The sequence below is a fragment of the Juglans regia genome, chromosome 9 (assembly GCF_001411555.2).
Source record: "Juglans regia cultivar Chandler chromosome 9, Walnut 2.0, whole genome shotgun sequence".
Classification (NCBI taxonomy): Eukaryota; Viridiplantae; Streptophyta; class Magnoliopsida; order Fagales; family Juglandaceae; genus Juglans; species Juglans regia.
Window position 1 is genome coordinate 16080007 of NC_049909.1, and position 20413 is coordinate 16100419.

The 20413-nt window shown below is 34.8% G+C and overlaps 2 protein-coding genes across 2 annotated transcripts; both read left to right on the plus strand.

Moving 5' to 3' along the window:
• Positions 1 to 3260: 3260 nt before the first annotated feature.
• LOC108991572 (ABC transporter G family member 14-like) lies at positions 3261 to 6498 on the plus strand. The gene is made up of 5 exons (XM_018965886.2): positions 3261 to 3554; positions 3781 to 4570; positions 4913 to 5089; positions 5272 to 5462; positions 5669 to 6498. The coding sequence occupies exons 1-5, from the start codon at positions 3405 to 3407 to the stop codon at positions 6317 to 6319; spliced, it is 1959 nt and encodes a 652-aa protein (XP_018821431.1). The 5' UTR covers positions 3261 to 3404; the 3' UTR covers positions 6320 to 6498.
• An 8880-nt stretch (positions 6499 to 15378) lies between these two features.
• Positions 15379 to 17888, plus strand: LOC108991580 (protein TRI1). The gene is made up of 2 exons (XM_018965899.2): positions 15379 to 15741; positions 17345 to 17888. Exons 1-2 carry the CDS (start codon positions 15475 to 15477, stop codon positions 17468 to 17470), a joined length of 393 nt encoding a protein of 130 aa, XP_018821444.1. The 5' UTR covers positions 15379 to 15474; the 3' UTR covers positions 17471 to 17888.
• Positions 17889 to 20413: the final 2525 nt, after the last annotated feature.

A 20413-nucleotide genomic window follows, 5' to 3' on the forward strand; every position in this document is an offset into this window, starting at 1 on the left:
ATATCTCCGAATTGCATGCACAATGTTCACTATATAAGAGATATGGCCAATTGCAGCGAAATTTTTTACCACGATCATAGTTTTATTATAAATAATAGAAATTTGCAACAACTTTTTCATAATCATATTCATGTGATTAGAAAAATCACTTGCATGCCAATTATCTGATTCCAAATTATCAGAATCAAATTAGTCAACATGATTATGAAGGAGGAAAAAAAAAAACAGAGAATATTTCATTTCTCTAGCTTTAGATGAGGACGATGAGGCATGAATATTGAATAAACTATAGCCATAAGTGCATGCTCGGCTGATAAGATTAGTCAAGAGCAAGGCCGATACCTAAAGAAAAGGAGAGAGAATCCATGCAATATGGAGTGGAAAACCACTTAAAAATTGAGGAAGGTGGAAAGCCGAAAGTGAGGGGGAGAATTTAATCATTTACTGTTTTTCTTGATCATTACAATATTCTGTGTGGCGAAAAGAGAATATATATTGTCATGATCATCAGGGTGATTGTATTATTGATTTTTCTTACAATTTTTTTTTTAAAATTTAATTACAGGCTACATATTTTGTTCAATATACAAGCTTTTTGCCTATCTCTAATTGATCTCGAATAAGAGAAGTATTACAGTTATAAATAAAATTCATAAAAATAAATTTACAAACTGACGTACTTTACAATATGACGTACCGCGTCAAGTCATGTCAATTTGTAAGTTTATTTTTATAATATCTATTTGTAGCTAAAGTATCGATATTACATGGCGAGAAGTTCGTGACCGAAAGCATATATGCATCATGACTAATTTACGCTAGCTAGGTCTGACTCGAAAATTACTTTAATTTTTTTATTTATTAATTTATAAAAAGAAATGGCACCAGGGGAAGAAATGAAGACCCTAATTTTTATGCATAGACTCTAATTTTTTTTTTCAAATATATATATACAAGTTGGGTTGGAAAGGGATGCACTCAAATTATATGCGCACCCATGTTCAAGCAGCAGCTAGGACTTAAAAAGAGAAAAGGCAGTCTACTCCTGGACCCATATATATACTCAAATATCAGTCCTTTGTCAAAAGAAGAAAAATATTTTTATGGACAGAAATTGGAATCCAATTGATGGGTTCTCCCTTTAATCATTCCTGATCTATATCTCTTATTCACTGTGATTAAAATGGTGTTGAAAAGAAAATTAAAATGAAAATAAAGGAAGATATCAGAGAGCTAGAGAATATTGGTAGGGGGTTACTTTCAATGAATATTACTTCCTCCCAATCTTACTTTAAATAGATATTTACTATTTTAATCACATGCAATGATATGATAAAAACAGTCATATCGAACATATTTGATACGAATATTGTTGAAAATTACAGTGGAACCACAACATATGGCAAGTTAGAAGAAGAATATCATCAGAATCATCAGTTGCCTTTATATAAAAAAGGAAAATTAAGCACCATTGCTAGCTAGCTTTCGCCTTTTTTTTTTTTTTTTCCCCTTATATACAGCATAAGAAAATCGCTTATTTGTAGCCGAAAATGATCATTTCCAGCTACCAAAATAAGTCAATTCTCGTTGTAAATAACTCGTCACAAATACTCGTTTTTCTTGCTAGCTAGCTTAACTGATTAACATCTTTACGCATCTAAACTCACCATTGCTAGCTTAATTCTCTCTTGCAAATCAAGAGTATTTCCTTCTTTTTTCCTGGTTTTCCTTATTCTTTTGAACTTATTCTCGGTAGAAGATCAGAGGAGGGTGTAAATTATCCTTGTATATAGATGCATGCATGCAACTCGACAACAACATGATCGCCCAACAGGGAAGAGGGTTCTGCATGCAGTAGGGAGGGAATAAAGTCTTGCAAGTCCATTTCAAAGTGACATTTATTCATTTTTGAATATGATCAGAAACTAAAAAAACTAACATTTTGATGGATGGCTAGACATTCAGAAAAAAAAGGGGAAGAATATGGGTGATACTTTTGGCCGGTTTGATTTATCCAACTTCTTTTAACAGAAAGAACTTTCATTTCATGTCCTGTCTGATCTCTAACTATATAGAATACGGATGCATAGTGTCATTGTCCACAGAAAAGCTCAAATTAAATTCAGTGAAAAATAACAAGAATCTTCCTCTTTTGAAAACTTTTAAATTTCTGAAATGATATCAGTGTGAGGTTTAAAATAAGAGAAAAAAAAATTATGCTTCATTTGTGTTTTTAGCATGTGTGGTCCATAGACAGGACCAGTATGTCAATTGCATTTTAGCCAACTTAAAGCACACTAGAAGGGTGTGAAAATAAACAAATAAATAAATTTTAGTTGAAAAAATTATTTTGTACCCCCTATTGGTACTTTGAACCGCTGCGCGGATTTTCTGAGAGACGAAGTCATAGGCGAGTAGGTTCAGAGCCAGAACATTAGTCTTTTGATATCTTAGTTTGTAAACCTTTGGTTTTGGAGATTCTGCAAATTCACCTCTTTGGCAAATTACACAATCATATTATTCGGATTTGGCTCTAAAGTTGTTGAACAGATCAAGAGTTTAAAAACCACACAGACAGGCATATAGAGATTGAGTTTGGACTATTATCTTATGACATGAATATATATGGAATTCTTGAAAAGAGTCATGTGCAATGTACCTTCTCTATGCTTTTAGCCCGACTTTTCCTGAGCTTTCTGGTGTATAACAAGAAGGATATATTAAAAAGAACAGAAGTAAAATAAAGGGAAAAGTTTGAAGTTTTAGCAATGCAGTAACATATTGACTAGTGGTATGCATGTACAAAAAGACTAAAAAAGTTCAAACTTGTTCACTAGACAGACTTTCAGATGCACATAATAATGTGTACTGATTGTCTTCCAAGAAATTATTTGAAAAAATGATGAGCATTTGTATATTTGGCACTCCAGTATTCCATTTACTTTGTGATCTGTTTAGTGCACCCCTGCATTATGGCTTTAATCAGTAGCATCTCTCATTTTCAACTGTCATAATCCGACATTCGCTCTTGCATGAACATCTATGCACCCATGGTCACCATAGGAAGATGACCCCATAGAGAGAGAGAGAGAGATGCCAATAAAGGGAAACTCAGGAGGAGATTTCTATGAACAATGACTGAGACTTGAGTCCCAGAATAATTTCAACTTTCAAGAGAAAATGCGGGGACCCACCATGGAGCCTTGGCAAATAGGGGACTTCCTCGTTTATGCATATCTCTATATATTATGTGCTCTCCAGTTCACTTTCTGAACTCAAGTTAAAAGGAACTCCTTAACTTCTCTCTTCTCACCATTCGTCATCCCCACTGCCACTGCCACTGCCATCACCACAAAAACGCTGCAACACCAAAGTTTTTAGCCTTGCCTTGCTGCCTCAACTGAATGGAGCCGAAGTCAGAATATTGTGGCAGCAACACTGTGGACGATCTGCCTGAGATGTCTGGGCCCCAGAACACGGCTGTCCTTGCTTACCCTGTAGGAGCCAATTCTCAATCTGTTTATCAACTCTCCTTGTATCCTATAACTATAAAGGTCATTTATCTCTTTCCTTCTAGTCCTCTCTTTCTCCAAAGCAATAACATATATCTTGTGCTTGCTTATAAAATGGTAGTATTAGTAGTAGTAGTAGTGGTTTTGTCAAGATTCATGATGAATTACATTAGTTAGTATTTTCTGCATGATGATGGACATCCATTCAATATAATGAAGTAGAACCTTTGTGCTAAAGTTCTGATTTCTTCTATGTTTCTTAGCACAGTTTGAAGAGGTGGTGTACAAAGTAAAACTGGAGCAGAAAGGATTATGTTATGGGACATGGACCAGCAGAGAAAAAACCATATTGAATGGCTTAACAGGTTTGGTTTCCCCTGGAGAGATCCTAGCGATGTTAGGGCCATCCGGAAGTGGCAAAACTACCCTTCTTACTGCTCTTGGAGGCCGTCTAAATGGCAAGCTGTCCGGAAAGATCACATACAATGGTCAGCCTTTTTCTGGTACCATCAAAAGAAGAACTGGGTTTGTTTCTCAAGACGATGTTTTATACCCACACCTGACTGTTGCCGAAACTCTTCTTTTCACCGCACTCTTAAGGCTACCCAGCAGCTTGGCTCGGGATGAGAAAGAACAGCATGTGGAGCGAGTGATCACTGAGCTGGGATTGACTAAGTGCCGCAACAGCATGATTGGGGGGCCACTCTTTAGAGGGATATCAGGGGGAGAAAAGAAGAGGGTGAGTATTGGTCAGGAAATGCTAATCAATCCAAGCTTGCTTCTGCTAGATGAGCCAACATCAGGTTTGGACTCGACCACCGCTCAAAGGATCCTGACCACAATCAAACGGCTCGCCGGGGGCGGCAGAACCGTGGTCACCACCATTCACCAACCCTCCAGCAGGATTTACCACATGTTCGACAAGGTGATCTTGCTCTCCGAGGGATGTCCCATCTATTATGGCTCTGCTTCTGCAGCATTAGAATACTTTTCCTCAATTGGGTTTTCCACATCCATGACTGTCAATCCAGCTGATCTCTTGCTTGATCTTGCTAATGGTAATTCCATCTTCTTTTCAAAGAATCTAGCTTTTGTTAAAGGGGCTCTCTTCCTTCGATAAAAAAAATGCTCGTGAGATCTATGCGGGGAACAGGGGTAGCTGCTTTTTGTTCCATGTCCAGAATTTTTTTCTTCTCTTTAGCATCTTTCCACGGAGATGGAGATATAACGTGGACTGTTGATAGTGGAGCTAAAAGTTTGACTGTTTAACGAATATAACACAATTAGCTTGTAGTTTAGGATATATCACGTCTGCAGCTTCTTCTGTCTTGTCTTTGAAATAATCAGAACAGGAAAATTAATGTATGCATGACAATTGCTGGAAATTTTAAAAATTTCAGGAATTGCTCCTGATTCCAAGCAACCAACTGAGCAAGTCGACAACATGGAACAAGAACAGAAGTTGGTCAAGGAAGCTCTGATTTCAGCCTACGACAAGAACATTTCTACGAGGTTGAAAGCTGAGCTTTGCAGTTCCGATGTCAACAACTTCAATCGTACAAAAGATGGTTGTAAAAGTAAATCTTCTTTCTTCCTCTTATTGCTGCAGTTATTAATTTATCGTAAACTCAACCTCATGCAGGAGCAAAATATATAGCTCCCTCCCCAATTGCCTTCAAATGTTCTTTCTTTTCTTTTCTTCTGGTACTTTTAGTTTCAGACAGCTGATGTGAAGTATTGACTACTGAGTAATGCGCAGGACGTGAGATAAAATCATCAGAGCAATGGTGTACAAGCTGGTGGCATCAGTTCAGGGTGCTGCTTCAGAGGGGGCTCAGAGAGCGGAGGTTTGAAGCCTTCAACAGGCTAAGGATTTTCCAAGTTTTAAGTGTCGCGGTACTTGGTGGACTCTTATGGTTGCACACCCCGACATCTCACATTGAAGACCGAGTAAGACATATGTGTTATATCAATATCAGTTTTCGTCCGATTTTCGGTCACGCTTGTTGATGCGATATATTTTAAGTGGTTTTACACATCCACTCACTACTTGAATGAATAGCCAAAGTAGATAAGTTATTATGATATTGAAATCATTTGTATCGTTAATTATCTTCTAATAGGTGCTAAACAAAGGTTTTGCATTGTTTGTGCAGATAGCCTTGCTCTTCTTCTTCTCTGTGTTCTGGGGTTTCTACCCTCTCTACAATGCAGTTTTCACATTTCCACAAGAAAGAAGAATGCTGATTAAGGAAAGATCATCTGGAATGTACCGACTTTCGTCCTACTTCCTAGCCAGAACAGTTGGAGACCTGCCACTGGAGCTTGCACTCCCAACTGCCTTTGTGTTCATTATCTATTGGATGGGTGGGCTTAAACCCAATGCTGTGACTTTCATCCTTTCCCTGCTTATTGTTCTCTACAGTGTCCTTGTTTCCCAAAGTCTTGGCTTAGCCATTGGTGCAATTCTTATGGACGTAAAACAGGCCACTACTTTAGCTTCTGTTACAACCCTTGTTTTCCTCATAGCAGGAGGATACTATATTCAACAGATTCCTCCATTCATAGTCTGGCTCAAGTACTTAAGCTATAGCTACTACTGTTACAAGCTGCTTCTTGGGGTTCAATACAAAGAGGACGATTATTATGAGTGCTCAAAAGGAGTGCTGTGTCGAGTTGGAGATTTCCCTGCTGTCAAATCAATGGATCTGAACCATTTATGGGTAGACGTGGCCATCATGGGCTTGATGTTGGTGGGTTATCGACTTGTTGCTTATCTGGCACTGCATAGAGTGCAACTCGGGTAAATTTCAGCAGAGGTTCTATTCCACCCAACAAGAGAGTTCCAAGCGTTTTCTTCTTCTTCTTCTTCTTCATCAACTGAAGAATAATTTGTTAGATGGATGATCATGTTGTAACATTTTGGATTCGGGTGTATTAGCCATCTTTTATGATAATTTAGACGGATACTAACTTAGAAGCTTTAGTTTAAGAATAAAATATTTATGACTTCCCAAATAAAATGAGTATGCTATATATGAAACGGGGCCGGCAATATATACTGGATGACCTATACTATGTTTCTATCTGTCTCTCATTTGAGGCTTTCAAATTCGCGCAAGAATTTGAAGAGATGTTTTCTTATGAAAAAGAAAGGAAATGAACAATGTAGCATATGGATTCAAATGTTCAGGAAAGGTTGAAGGATGACATCCGGACATTGGAGCTCAGTACTCTGTTGTGGAAGTCAATTCTAAATATTTGTGAGGCTTTCTTCAATAGATTCCTGCCAGTGCATCAGCAGAGAGAGAGAGAGAGAGAGAGAGAAGGAATGAATAATTTAGGAAACAGCTTATGGTGACAGATGAGAAAGGATTGAAACAGGCCAAAATGAAAGCTCTATTTGTCACTTTCTGTTATGCTGTTTAGTTGTAGGACTGTTCATCCGGGTTTCGGCCCGGGTATACCCTTAAAAATATGGAGCTTAATCAAGTTTTGATCAAATCTCATTTCCTTAGACCTTGGAAGAATAGACTGTCAAAAATCATTTAATTCTCTCCATCATAGTTTAAACTTCCAACAATCATCCATCCGCGTGCAGTCATAGGAATTCTGAAAGCAAAGCAGAGCAATGTGAGAGGATGACCCGTATGTGGGACACACAAGAGGTCACTGAAAGTTGTGTGGAGGCCCCGCCCATGCAAAGATTAAGTGAGATCCAAAATATCCTCGTCATTTCCTACTTGAGCACAAAGCACAATCCACGCCAAGATGTTTCACCTGGAATGATGGAAAAGGACAAGAGTTTGCACTTTCATTTATACAATTTGTGGCTTCCATTCCAGTATTAAAAAGTAGGCCATGCCTTGAAATGATTAAACCAGGAGAAATGAAGCATGTGAAGTCCTCTTATTCAAACATTAACAAAGAGCTTTTTGTTGAGTATTGTGGAGCCTAGCTCAGTCCGCTCAAGCAGAGTATTTAGGCCTCTCGAGAGGAGACGTTACAGAGAGTTCTCTTGTGAGCCGCTCAATAGATGGCTCGAGTGAATGCGAAATAGAGAGTTTGTTCGTTACTCGCTTAACAGGTCGCTCGAGCGGAGTTTAGATAGAGAGTTTGCTCATGAGCCACTCAACCAGATGGCTCAAGCAGAAGGCCAGCAAAATGTTCGCTCGACGCACGCCGCTCAAGTGAATATTGTAGATTTTGAGAGATTAGGATTTTCCGTCGTGTAAACCTATATATATGTATTTTTGATACTGTGGCTGTACATTGAGCACAATAATCGCTCCAAACAATGTACCTTGTGATTCCTCAAGTTAATAAAATCATCTGCAGCTCTGTGGACGTAAAAATTGTGTTGTGTGATTGATTGCTTATTTTCTAGTTTACTCTCATTATTATCATCGTATTTTCACACAAATTGGTATTAAAAGTCAAGGTTCGAGTCTGAGGAAAAATGATGGTTGGTGAAGAAGTGAAGGTATCTGGGATTGAGAAGTTCGATGGCACAGATTTTGTATACTAGAGGAAGCAGGTAGAGGACTACCTCTATGGGAAGAGGCTTCACCTTCCATTGTTGGGGAAAAAGCCGAACAGCATGGAAGATGCTGATTGGAACCTGTTAGATCGACAGGTTCTGGGAGTTATTCGGCTAACACTATCGAGATCCGTTGCACACAACGTCATCAAGGAGAAGACTTGCAGATTTCATGGAGGCTTTTTTAGTTTTGTATTAAAAGAAGTCTGCGAATAACAATGTACGTTTAATGAAGAAGTTATTTAATTTGAAGATGGCAGAAAGTATGTCTGTTGCACAACATTTGAATGAGTTCAATACTATCACAAATCAATTGTCTTCTGTTGAAATTGAGTTTGATGATGAGATACTTGCATTGATATTGTTGGCTTCATTGCCAAATAGTTAGAAAGACACGAGAATGGTTGTCAGTAATTCTGTTGAGAAAACAAAATTGAAATATGATGACAATCGTGATTTGATTTTGGTTGAGGAGGTGTGCATAAGGGATTTAGGCGAGATCTCAGGGTTCGAGTTCAGCACTAAATGTTGATTCTCGGGGGAGATCACAAGATAGAAACTCAAACAGAGGCAGATCAAAATCAAAGAACGGGGGCAAGAGCAAGTCAAAGCCTGGGCAGCAGGCAACTTGCTAGAACTGTGGCAAGACTGGTCACATAAAGAAGAATTGCAAAAATCCGAAGAAAATGGAGAATGATAGTGCTAACGTAATAGCCAAAGAAGTACAAGATGCACTACTACTTGCAGTTCACACTTCACAGTCCAGTTGATGATTGGATATTGGATTCAGGTACTTCCTTTCACACATCTTCCCATCGAGAGATAATGCAGAACTATGTTGCTGGTGACTTTGGGAAGGTGTACCTGGCCAATGGAGAGACACTGAATGTGGTGAGAATGAGAGACGTTGACATTGCACTCCCTAACAAGAACAAGTGGACCTTGCAAAAGGTCAGACACATTCCTGAGTTGAAGAAAAACCTCATCTCTATAGGACAGCTTGATGATTGTGGTCATTCAGTGGTATTCTCAGATCGCACCTGGAAGGTTACAAGAGGGGCAATGGTACTAGCTCGAGGTAAGAAAATTGGCACTTTTTACATGATGACTAGTTTGAGTGACACTATTGCTACTACTATTGCAGAAAGCACCGCAAAGTTGTGGCACTATAGGCTTGGCCATATGAGTCAGAAGGATATGAAATAATTACTGTCTAAAGGCAAGCAACCAGAACTGAAGTCAGTTAATCTCAACATGTGTGAGAACTATATACTGTGGAAGTAAAAAAATGTAAGTTTCTTGAAGAGTGACAGAACACTGAAAATAAGAAAGCTAGAGCTTGTGCACACAGACGTGGCAGGACCTTCTCCAGTATCGTCTCTTGGAGGTTCTTGGAACTATGTCGCGTTCATTGATTACGACAATAGAAATGTATGGGTTTATTTTTTGAAGCATAAATCTGATGTATTTGATATGTTCAAAAAGTGAAAAGTCTTAGTTGAGATAGAGACAGACTTAAAGCTGAAATGCTTAAGATCTGACAATGGTGGTGAATACATTAATGGAGGATTCAAGGAATACTGTGCAGCTCACAGTATTAGAATGGAGAAGACCATTCCTGGGATACCACAGCAAAATGGTGTTACTGAACGTATGAACAGAACTATTAATGAGCGTGTTATAAGCATGAGACAGCATGCTAAACTATCACCTACATTCTGGATAGACTCAATCAGCCCTACTGTCTACTTGATAAATCAAGGGCTATCAATTCCGTTAGATTGTGGATTGCTTGAGGAGGTTTGGAGCAGAAAAGATGTCAAATTTTCTTATCTCAAAACTTTTAGTTGTCTTTCTTATATTCATGTTGATTTTGATGCTCGAAGTAAACTTGAGGCAAAGTCAAAGAAATGTTATTTCATTGGCTATGGAGACAAGGCATTTAACTATCGTTTCTGGGATGAGCAGGGTAGGAAGATCATAAGAAGCAGGAATGTGATATTGAATGAGAAAGTTATGTACAAGGACAAGTCCAATATAGTTGCTGATACATTTCTTCAGGAGTCCGAGTTTGGGAGCTTGAAAGACCTACCAGAGGTCACAGTGCAGTGCAGGGACGTTAGTGACAAAGAGAGTGGGCTCAGTGCACCCATTCCTATTATTCCACAGTTAGATCCAGAGCCATTCACACTTGCAGTTACAGTTCACAGGTCTATCAGGACCATTCAACCCCTACAACGTTTTCCACCCACTTTGAATATATTCTGTTGATAGATGGTGGGGAACTGCATAACTATGAGGAAACCTTGTAAGATGAAAATTCAAACAAGTGAGAAATAACTATGAAGGATGAGATAGATTCCTTGTTAGGGTATCAAACATAGGAGTTGACAAAACTTCCATCAGAGAAGAAGGCATTGCACAACAAGTAGGTGTACCGGGTGAAACTTGAGCACAATGGCAAAAAAAGGTACAAGGCCATACTTGTTGTAAAAGGCTTTTAGCAGAAATAAAAGGTATTGACTACTCTGAGATATTTTCTCCCGTGGTGAGGATCACAACCATTAGGTTGGTACTGACAATGGTTGCTACTAGAGATTTGTATATTGAGCAGTTAAGATGTGAGAACAACTTTCCTTTATGGAGACCTCGAAGAAGACATCTATATGCATCAACCTGAGGGGTTTGTAATATAGGGAAAAGAGAGTTCAGTTTGTAAATTGAAAAAGAGCTTTTATGGCCTGAAGCAAGCTCCTAAACAGTGGTACAATAAGTTTGACAGTTTCATGTGCAATTTAGGGTACATCAAATGTCAAGCAGACCATTGTTGCTATGTCAGACAATTTGACAACTCTTATATTATTTTACTATTGTATGTGGATGATATGCTCATTACTGGGTCCCGCATTGATGAGATTAATAATCTAAAGAAGCAGATGTCAAAACACTTTGCAATGAAGGATTTATGAGTTGCAAAACAAATCCTTAGCATGAGAATTGTCAAAGACAAAGTCAAGGGCACATTGAGACTCTCACAGGCTGAGTATGTGAAAAAAGTACTTAGCAGGTTCAACATGAACAATGCCAAACTAGTTGGCACGCCCTTGGGCAGTCACTTCAGACTTAGTAAAGATCAGTCACCCAAGTTAGAAGAGGAACATGACTACATGAGTAAGGTTCTTTATGCCTCAGATCTTGATTCACTTATGTATGGTTTGCACAAGACCAGATATTGCCCATGCAGTAGAAGTTGTGTGTAGATACATGAGTAACCCAGGAAAACAACATTGGGAGGTTGTGAAGTGGTTTCTGAGGTATCTAAAAGGCTCCTCATAAACGTGCTTATGCTTCTCTAGAGAGAGCTTAGATGTGCAGGGCTATGTTGATGCTGATTTGGCTGGAGACACTGATAGTAGAAAGAGTACCACATATTTTGTATACACTCTGGGTGGTACTGTCGTGTCTTGGGGTTCTAATTTGCAGAAAATAGTTTTTTTGTCTACTACAGAAATTGAGTATGTTGCTATGTCAAAAGCTTTAAAGGAGATGATTTGGTTATAAGGTTTCTTAGAAAAATTGGGTAAGAAGAATCAGAAGGGCACTCTCTCTATAGCAATATTCAGAGTGTCATATTCCTTGCCAAGAATTCAGCATTTCATTATAAGACTAAGCATATTCAGATCAAGTATCATTTTATTCGATCATTACTTGATGATGGCCGGTTGATGCTTGAGAAAATTTGTGGAAGTAAGAACCTTGCTGATAAGTTGACAAAGGATGTTACACTTGAGAAATTGAAGTTGTGCGCAACTTTAGTTGGTCTTCTAGCATGAAGACAGGGGCAATGAATTGCATATGTGGATGATATCATGTTCTTTGAGGTAGAGGGTGATGTTGTGGTTGTACGAGTCTCCAAGTGTGAGAATTGTTGAGTATTGTGGAGCTTGGCTCAGTCCGCTTGAGCGGAGCATTCAGGCTGCTCGAGCAGAAATGTTATCGAGTGTTCGCTTGTGAGACGCTTGACAGATGGCTCGAGTGGATGTGATACAGAGTTTGTTTGTTACTCGCTCAACAGGTCGCTCGAGCGGAGTTCAGACAGAGAGTTCCCTGGTGAGCCACTCGACAGATGGCTCGAACAGACGACTAACAGAATATTCGTTCGACACGCCGCTCGAGTCAATATTGCAGATTTTGAGAGATTAGGATTTTCTGTCATGTAAATCTATATATATATATATGTATTTTTTATACTGTGGCCTTACATTGAGCACAGTAATCGCCCTAAACACTGTACATTGTGATTTTTTAAGTTAATAAAATCCTCTACAACTTTGTAGATGTAAGCAAGTTGTTAAACCACATAAAATTTGTATCGTGTGATTGATTGCTTATTTTCTAGTTTACTTTTATTATCGTCATCATTTTTTCGTAGCACTTTTGACCACAATAGAGACATACAGAGCTAGAGCTTCTCAATTTATCTAGGAGAGTCTTCATAAATAAAATAAAACAAAGCATACAAGAGTGATTGGTGCACCAAGTCAGTTCACAATTGTCATGTACAGTGCTATATACTATAGTTATTTTCATGCTCCAATCCCTCTAATCCTTTTGTGTTTTCCCTTTAAAAAACATGACATGAAGTGCATAATCCTTATGACATACTATATTTTCTATTATGAGAATATAAATAACCATATCAATTTATATTCCAATGGTAACAAATTTCATAATTCAAAATTGAGAGGTTCGACTTTAAAGAAAATAGACTCATCATGTTGGTCCTACAACATTTAATGTGTCCACGTAAAACTCTCATGCAGTTTTGTATAGAGATAACAAACAATAACAAACAGACAACGGGAAAGGGAAAGTAAGAAACAAGACCTCAAAGAAGTATGAAGCAATTCTAGCATTTCCTGCTTGGATTTGAATAGTTGAATCTTATAATCCAATCCCGTCTTAGGATATGCAAGCTTCGGACAGTCCCTGTAAAAAGAATGGAGTCCATCACGAACATTAGGTTTCTTCTTAGATCTCATGTGTACTCTGCTCTTTTTTAAAGGAATTGCAAGGAACTTGTACATTCTAAGACTGTATAAATCATCTTCATTCTCAATTCTCCAATAGTAATGTTCCTTATTTTAATGTTTATATACTCCCACAAGTGTTTTATTTCATGAGATCACATAAACAATTGAACATTTCATATTTATTTTATAACAATTGCAACCGATTAAAATACCAAGCATTTAATCTGATAAGAATATATTGTATCAATTAGAGTCTTAGACCACAATGAGTTATTGTTCTTTATAAGTAGTTAACTCCCTATTAATAACAATAATGAATCACAAACTCATGTAAAAAGGATCCATAGCAAATTGGATTGCAATCTTTTAAATTTCCTAGAGGAATTTATCAAATGAATTTCTTTAAATGACGAGCATTCTCTTTAAATTTAATGATATGGATTTATCACATCAACATTTTATCACTTTAAAACACAAGTATTTATGATTTTAGTATGTTCTTTATTTAATACGTCAAATATTTATTTTAGAATGATTAAATGCAATGTACCAAGTTGCCTACCACGACATTTGAAAAATAATCATTGAGATTTAGAGAATTTGAGAGTATGAATTTCCCTAAGACCCCGTTTGGATAAGGAGATGGTCTCATCTCAACATCTCAACACCATTCAAATATATATATTTTTCCATTTCAAATCTTAATTTTCTCAACTAATTATTACAACTTTCACATAATTTCTAAACAAAACACAAAAAATAATTTTAATTTTTTCAAAAATAATATTTTAATAATATTTTAATTTTATAATATTTTTATTTAAAATTTTTCTATCCTTTTCCAAAACCTTATAAAATATCTTAACTCAAATAATTTTCTAAGCTATTTTATCATTATTTATAAATTTCTCATCTCAACATCTAAATAAGGCTAACACTATTCTTAATAATGAAAAATTATATGGGTAAGTCTATCTATTATACACTTAACACACCAACATTAAAAAGTGAAAAATTTTATTATTTATTCTTACACCACACATCACACATAATTTTTTTTTCCTTAATAAGTATATGGTATATGAATGATAAATAAAAGAATCCAATTAGTTTAGCATGAATAAAACTAAAAAATAAAAATAAAAATAAAAATAAAATATATAGTATGTGATGTGTGGAATGAGAAATAATAAAATTTTAAGTATTGCTACGTGTACGGATTGATATGGCATTGCCATGTTGAATTGATCAGCGGCTCGCATTGACCAATCAACGATGATGTAATTCAAATATGTTTGACTTTTTTTTTTGAGCAAGTTACAAAAATATATGTTTGACTTGTTATGCCGTCTTTAAATATCAATGCACTTTTTTTTAGAGCATTCTCGTTGACTATCAAATTTATTTTTAAATTTTAATTAATATTATATTTTTTTTATATTTGTCTATTTTATTTAAATTTAAATTTTACATTAAATTAATCATTTACTCTCTATATAATAATAAAATATTATTAATTTAATATTTTTTTACTTAATTTATTTGTTTCACATTTTATAATTCTACCAATTTAATATTAATAATAATTATATTCTAATTAAATTAATATTAATATTTATCACATTTATTAAATATTAATATTAATAATAATTATATTATAATTAACTTATCATTATAATTAACTTAATAATTAATATTCTAATTAATATTAACTAATTAATTTATTTTTATCGCATTTTATATTTAATAATAATAAATCGAATCAAATTTTTTAATTATAAAAAAATACCTACATATTTTGTGAGAGTTGTGAGAATTAAATATGTTAATGTTTGGCTAATCTACTATTCACCTACAAATTTAGAGAATCACTGTAGTACAAATTTAAAATTTTATAAAGATATCCAATTTAATATAATGGTTTTTTGGCACATATTAACTAAAATTTAATTATCATTGGACTCTAGTCAAGTCAATGAAGATACTTTTAAAGAGTTATATAATAAAAATAAAAACCAAAAAAGGACAATGGTGGAAAATGTATTATTGTTGAGCGTGTTCTTAGTATATTTAAAATTTTTTTTTAATATTTTAAAAAATATATAAAAAAAATTTAATAATTACAATTTTAATTATTAAATAAAAAAATTTAAAATATCCGAACAATTATTTTGATCACCTTCCTAAAAGAAATATATTAAATGTGAGCCCAAAATTCAAATCGTAGGCAATTGGGAATCCAACTTTAATCGAGCCTTTGAGAGTTGAGACGGGCCCACTAGATCGGTCTTTTTAATACCACCAGAAGTTCCGCTGACCTCCTGTCTCCCTCTCTGCGTCTCTCTCTCTTAGGGTTTTAGAAAAGCGGTGCAGTGACTGTGAGGCTTCGATGGCATCATTCGCAGCATCGCGTTTGAGAACAGTTTTTGGGGGAACAAAGGCGCTTATGGCGCCTGCGAAGACGGCTTCGACCTCAACTGTAAAACCGAAGAAGTCGTCCACAGCGACGACGACGACCGATCGCCCGATCATGGGCCTACAGAAGATAGTTCCGATCTCTCCTCAACTTGGAAAATTCCTCGGCGGTGCCACCGAGACCTCTCGCACCCTCGCCATCAAGAAGGTCTGGGAATACGTTAAGCTCCACAACCTCCAGGTTCTCTCTCTCTCTCTCTCTCTCTGCGTTGTGGTTTGGATTTAAATGAGTAAGTAGAAAGTTTTGATGATCAGCAATTTGAATGCTTTCGATGATATCTATGTGCGCATTACTTTTGAGGCTGTTGAGTATCAAATTTAAGTATTTATCGATCAACCGCTGCTTTTTCCCCTTTAGTACAGTGCTGTGGTTTTAGTTTAACCTGTTTAATTTGAATTTATGTTACCATTATCTCATTCTGTACAGATATTGCTTTGCATTAAACGTAGGCAATAACTTTTTATTTTAGTCTCTAATGATAAGTCCTTGTGCTGGGCAGTCTCAGTCGCTCACCCATCAATGTGACTTAAACACTTACATTTTCTCACTATGTTGTTGTGGAGTCATTACCATGATATATTTCTAAGTACAAAAATGAGGTTGGTTGTTTAAAATTCTGGATTTTCTCATTCTCGCACAGATATTTTAGAAAAAATAATGATTTGTTTGGATCTTATGCAACTAACTCAATGGACCAAATAAGTTGTAATGAGAATCAAATGTATCAACATGAGCAAATGCCCCCCATTAATGATTTTCCTCCTACTCTTCAAATGGCACCTTCTTCCCCTTTAAGAACATAATGGTGAAAGAAAGAAAGAAACTGCTTTATGAATCCATGACTCGGCAAGGTGCAGCTTAATGATCAAAGAACGGGCTTGGGATGAGCTATAAAGTCAATAAACCTTGGTTTGATTTTTTACTAGGAGTTCTCTAGATTATCCTAGACATGGTCCTGGCCAGCAGGGTCATGTTCGTGTTTTACTCGACGGGGGTGGGTCCAAATGGTCCTTACCTTGGTAAGGTTCCATGCCATCGAAAACAAAACAGAAACTGTCTTATGAATCAAGGAATCATAGTTATAATATTATAACCCCTAGGGTTAGCTCAAGTGGTAAAGGCCTTGGGTTTGGGGGTATGCTCTTCCTAGGTCTAAAGTTTAAATTCCCGTGGGTGCAAACAATCTCTAGGGGCCATCGGACTGGAAATTTTTTCTCTTGAATTATCTGAGGGACTGTGCACCCTCGAGATTAGTTGGGATGTTGTTCTTGGACACCTGGTGCCAATAAAAAAAAAAAGTAGTTATAATATGAAGTTTGAGATCATGTACATAAATAGTAGAACATAATTTGATAAGATAAATATGCCCAGCCAACACAGTGAACTTGATTGCCTCACTTCATACATGCTATCAGTGGGTAGGAAAACATTGGGATGATTCACAACCTTCCTCAGGGTGCAAAAAAATATGCCTTCATTTCTCTGCACATGTACTTTTATTTTTTATTATTTTTTTTTTTGTGAGAGCAGAGGGAGGCAACATAGTGATGAACCATTTTCTAATTGTTCCTGTTGTGATCAGTGGAGTCTTTGAAGCGTTGAATGCCTTTTTTTTACAAGTAAAAAGAAAGTTTTAGTAAATTAAAAACTAGGCATAGCCCAAGTACATACAATTGAGAACACGAACTGTTGCATACCCACCACCTATTTCTATTCACTTCTTGTTACTAATTCTTGTTGTCTGTTTAATTTCTGGTGCATGACAAGCTTTGACGTTTTGCAGAACCCTGCCAATAAGAGGGAAATTTTCTGTGATGAGAAGCTAAAGTCCATTTTCGCTGGGAAAGACGCAGTTGGGTTTCAAGAAGTCACCAAGTTGCTGTCCATCCATTTTGTGAAGTCTGGTTGATGTTTGGGCTTTTGTGAAACCTTTGTTGCCTGTAATGCTCTCTGTATTTTCAGTAGCGCAGATGAAAGATCCTTTTTTAGTTTTTCCCTTTCCATTTTGCTAACCTTTTGTGCTTTATGTTTGAACCCGTAATCCTAGATTTAGAGCATAATTTAGTGAACCCAGTTTGACTTATCTCTGGGGAAATGATGTCGAAAATGTGTGATAGGTCTTATGTGAGAAGGAATCTTGGGCTCACAATGGTGGTGGGGGTTAAGGCACTCATTTTGGTTGGGTTAGCCATAAAAGTTCTATGGATTATCGGAATTATATGTGCGCTTCTCTAGTCTTTTTCGATTGATATTGTTCTATGCTGGATTGGCTTGTCACACCATGTTTAAGCATAATTGATAGGATGCAAGATGCCAGATGCCAACCTTGGATTCCGTTTGTGTCTTGTTTTATTTGGTCTGATATTTTACAATTTTATCTTCCTCCAGAAAGTCAAAAGCTTTCCTGAGATCTGCTGTAGACAACATAAAAGAGATGCAATGCATCTAAAGGGATAATATTACAGTCCTCCAACTCACATCCTCGCTTTCTCATTCATCACATGTGCTGTTTGGAGAAACCGGTATTGGCTTCATCAATTTTGGCATTTTTTTCTCCCAATAAAAGTCCTTTCTTTTTAGGTCTCATAAGTTGAATAAAATATTATTATAATATTATTTTTTAATATTATTATTATTTTGAAATTAAAAAAATTAAATTATTTATTATATTTTGTATGAAAATTTATAAAAATTATAATGATGAGATGAGATAAGATTATTTCTCTATTCAAAAAGTTCTTAATGTTGATGCTGATTATTCATCATCTTTATACATTTTATTTATTTTTATTATTTTTTATTATTTTTTAGTTTTATTATTCTTAAATTCATCTTAATTCATTATTATAATTTTTTAAAATTTTAATATAAAATATGATAAATAATTTAAATTTTTTAAATTTTAAAATAATAATAATATTAAAAAATAATATTTTATCATTTTAATTTAACTTGGTTTATTATTCAAATGCAGTCTTAGTGAAAGAAAAAAAATATATTACGCTTGAAAATGATGAATAAAATTTTTTTATTATTATTATTATTATTAGCGAGTTTCTTTTTTTTTGGAGTTCAGGTAGATTCTTTGAATTGAGTAAAGAAATTGGACACCCTTTGACGAAAAGCTGTGTCCTTGCCACTGGAAGTCCATGAACCCGATGAATAAAGAGATTAACAAGTCTTTAATGTGGGTCCACCCTGCAAATCCAAAATGAACCTGCGCCACAACACCTGCAGATCTATAATGGACCCATGCAACAGATCTACAACACGAACATAGATTTTTTTAAAATTTTACCATTGTTTTCTTAAATATTATTTAAATATAAAATACTTTCTAATTTTTAATTTTTTTAATCTAATTATTACATAATTGTTATAATTTTTATAAATTTTAAAATAGAACATAAAAATTAATACAATATTTTTAAACTTTAAAATAAAATTTATATTAACCATTTTTCTCTCATTTCTTAAAAATGATATTAAGGTTGTGTTTGGATGTTGAAATGAGTTGAGTTGAGTTGAGTTGAGATGATAAAATATTGTTAGAATATTATTTTTTAATATTATTATTATTTTAGGATTTGAAAAAGTTGAATTGTTTATTATATTTTGTGTTGGAATTTAAAAAAATTGTAATGATGAGTTGAGAGTATTTAACTAACCAAACGAAGCCTAAATTATTTTTCTCTTTTTTCTTAAAATTCAATAAAACATCTTATTTTAATTTTTTTTTATCATCATTCACAAATTCTGAAATACTACACTGGCCCAAATAATACTAAGATTGTCTTTTAATTTAATATTAAATTATGTTATCACTTATAATACATAAAACATGATTGTCTCAATCCTTTTGATGTGATATATTTTATTATTTTTTAGTAAACATGTTAAAGAGAGGAAAGAACAAAATATAAAAGTAGTTTTTATGACGAAAATGGGGTCGGATCCTATGAATGGTTTCTGTTTCATGTGTCACACCACCACCTTGGTTAGGCAAAGAAATAAAGCAATGCTAAACATATTCAATTTTATAAAAAGATGTTCCAAATTCAGGGCATCTGATCATAAAATAAATTTTCCAATGTAAAAGTAAAGTACGCCTGCATGTACAAACTGTACATAATCATTATGCATAATGACATTTAGGACGGTATGGATATAGAGGTGAGATTTCGGTCTGATTGGATTCGAAACTCATTTTAATTTTATTTTATTTTATTATTATAATTTTTTTAAATTTTAAAATAATAATAATATTAAAAATAATATTTTATTTAATTCATCTAAAATCATTTCACGTCATCTCATTTAATTTTAATTAATAATTTTATTATTATTTATAAATTATCTTATCTCATTTCATTCCATCTCATTATCCAAACGAGTCTTAAACACAATTCATCAAATTCAATCCTTGAAAAGTTTATTTGATGTGAGGAAATTGAAATACGGAAGCCTAGTTCGGTCTAACAAGGTAAATAATCTTCACCTCTCTAATACAAGCTGGAAATTCTGATAGACAGGGTGAGACAATCACATTTTATAAAAATAAATTTATAAATTAATAAAATTTTATGTAATATATTATATTTATTTTATAATTTTATTGCCTCGTTGATTACGGGTGAGACAAGCTAAGAATTCTCAAAACAATTTGTCTCGTTTGTTTTGAGAAAATATCTCATCTCATCATTATAATTTTTCTAACTTTCAATACAAAATAAAATAAATAATTTAATTTTTTTAAATTTTAAAATAAAAATAATATTAAAAAATATACTCTAATAATATTTTATTTATTTTTTTAATTTTAATCTCATTTCATCTCATTTTCAAAAAAAAG

Bases quoted from the DNA above. Each gene is read 5' to 3' on its own strand.
- LOC108991572 (XM_018965886.2), top strand. From the start codon at position 3,405: ATGGAGCCGAAGTCAGAATATTGTGGCAGCAACACTGTGGACGATCTG. The intron at 4,571-4,912 runs GTAATTCCATCT...TAAAAATTTCAG, and splicing joins CTTGCTTGATCTTGCTAATG to GAATTGCTCCTGATTCCAAG. The intron at 5,463-5,668 runs GTAAGACATATG...TTGTTTGTGCAG, and splicing joins CATCTCACATTGAAGACCGA to ATAGCCTTGCTCTTCTTCTT.
- LOC108991580 (XM_018965899.2), top strand. From the start codon at position 15,475: ATGGCATCATTCGCAGCATCGCGTTTGAGAACAGTTTTTGGGGGAACA. The intron at 15,742-17,344 runs GTTCTCTCTCTC...GACGTTTTGCAG, and splicing joins TTAAGCTCCACAACCTCCAG to AACCCTGCCAATAAGAGGGA.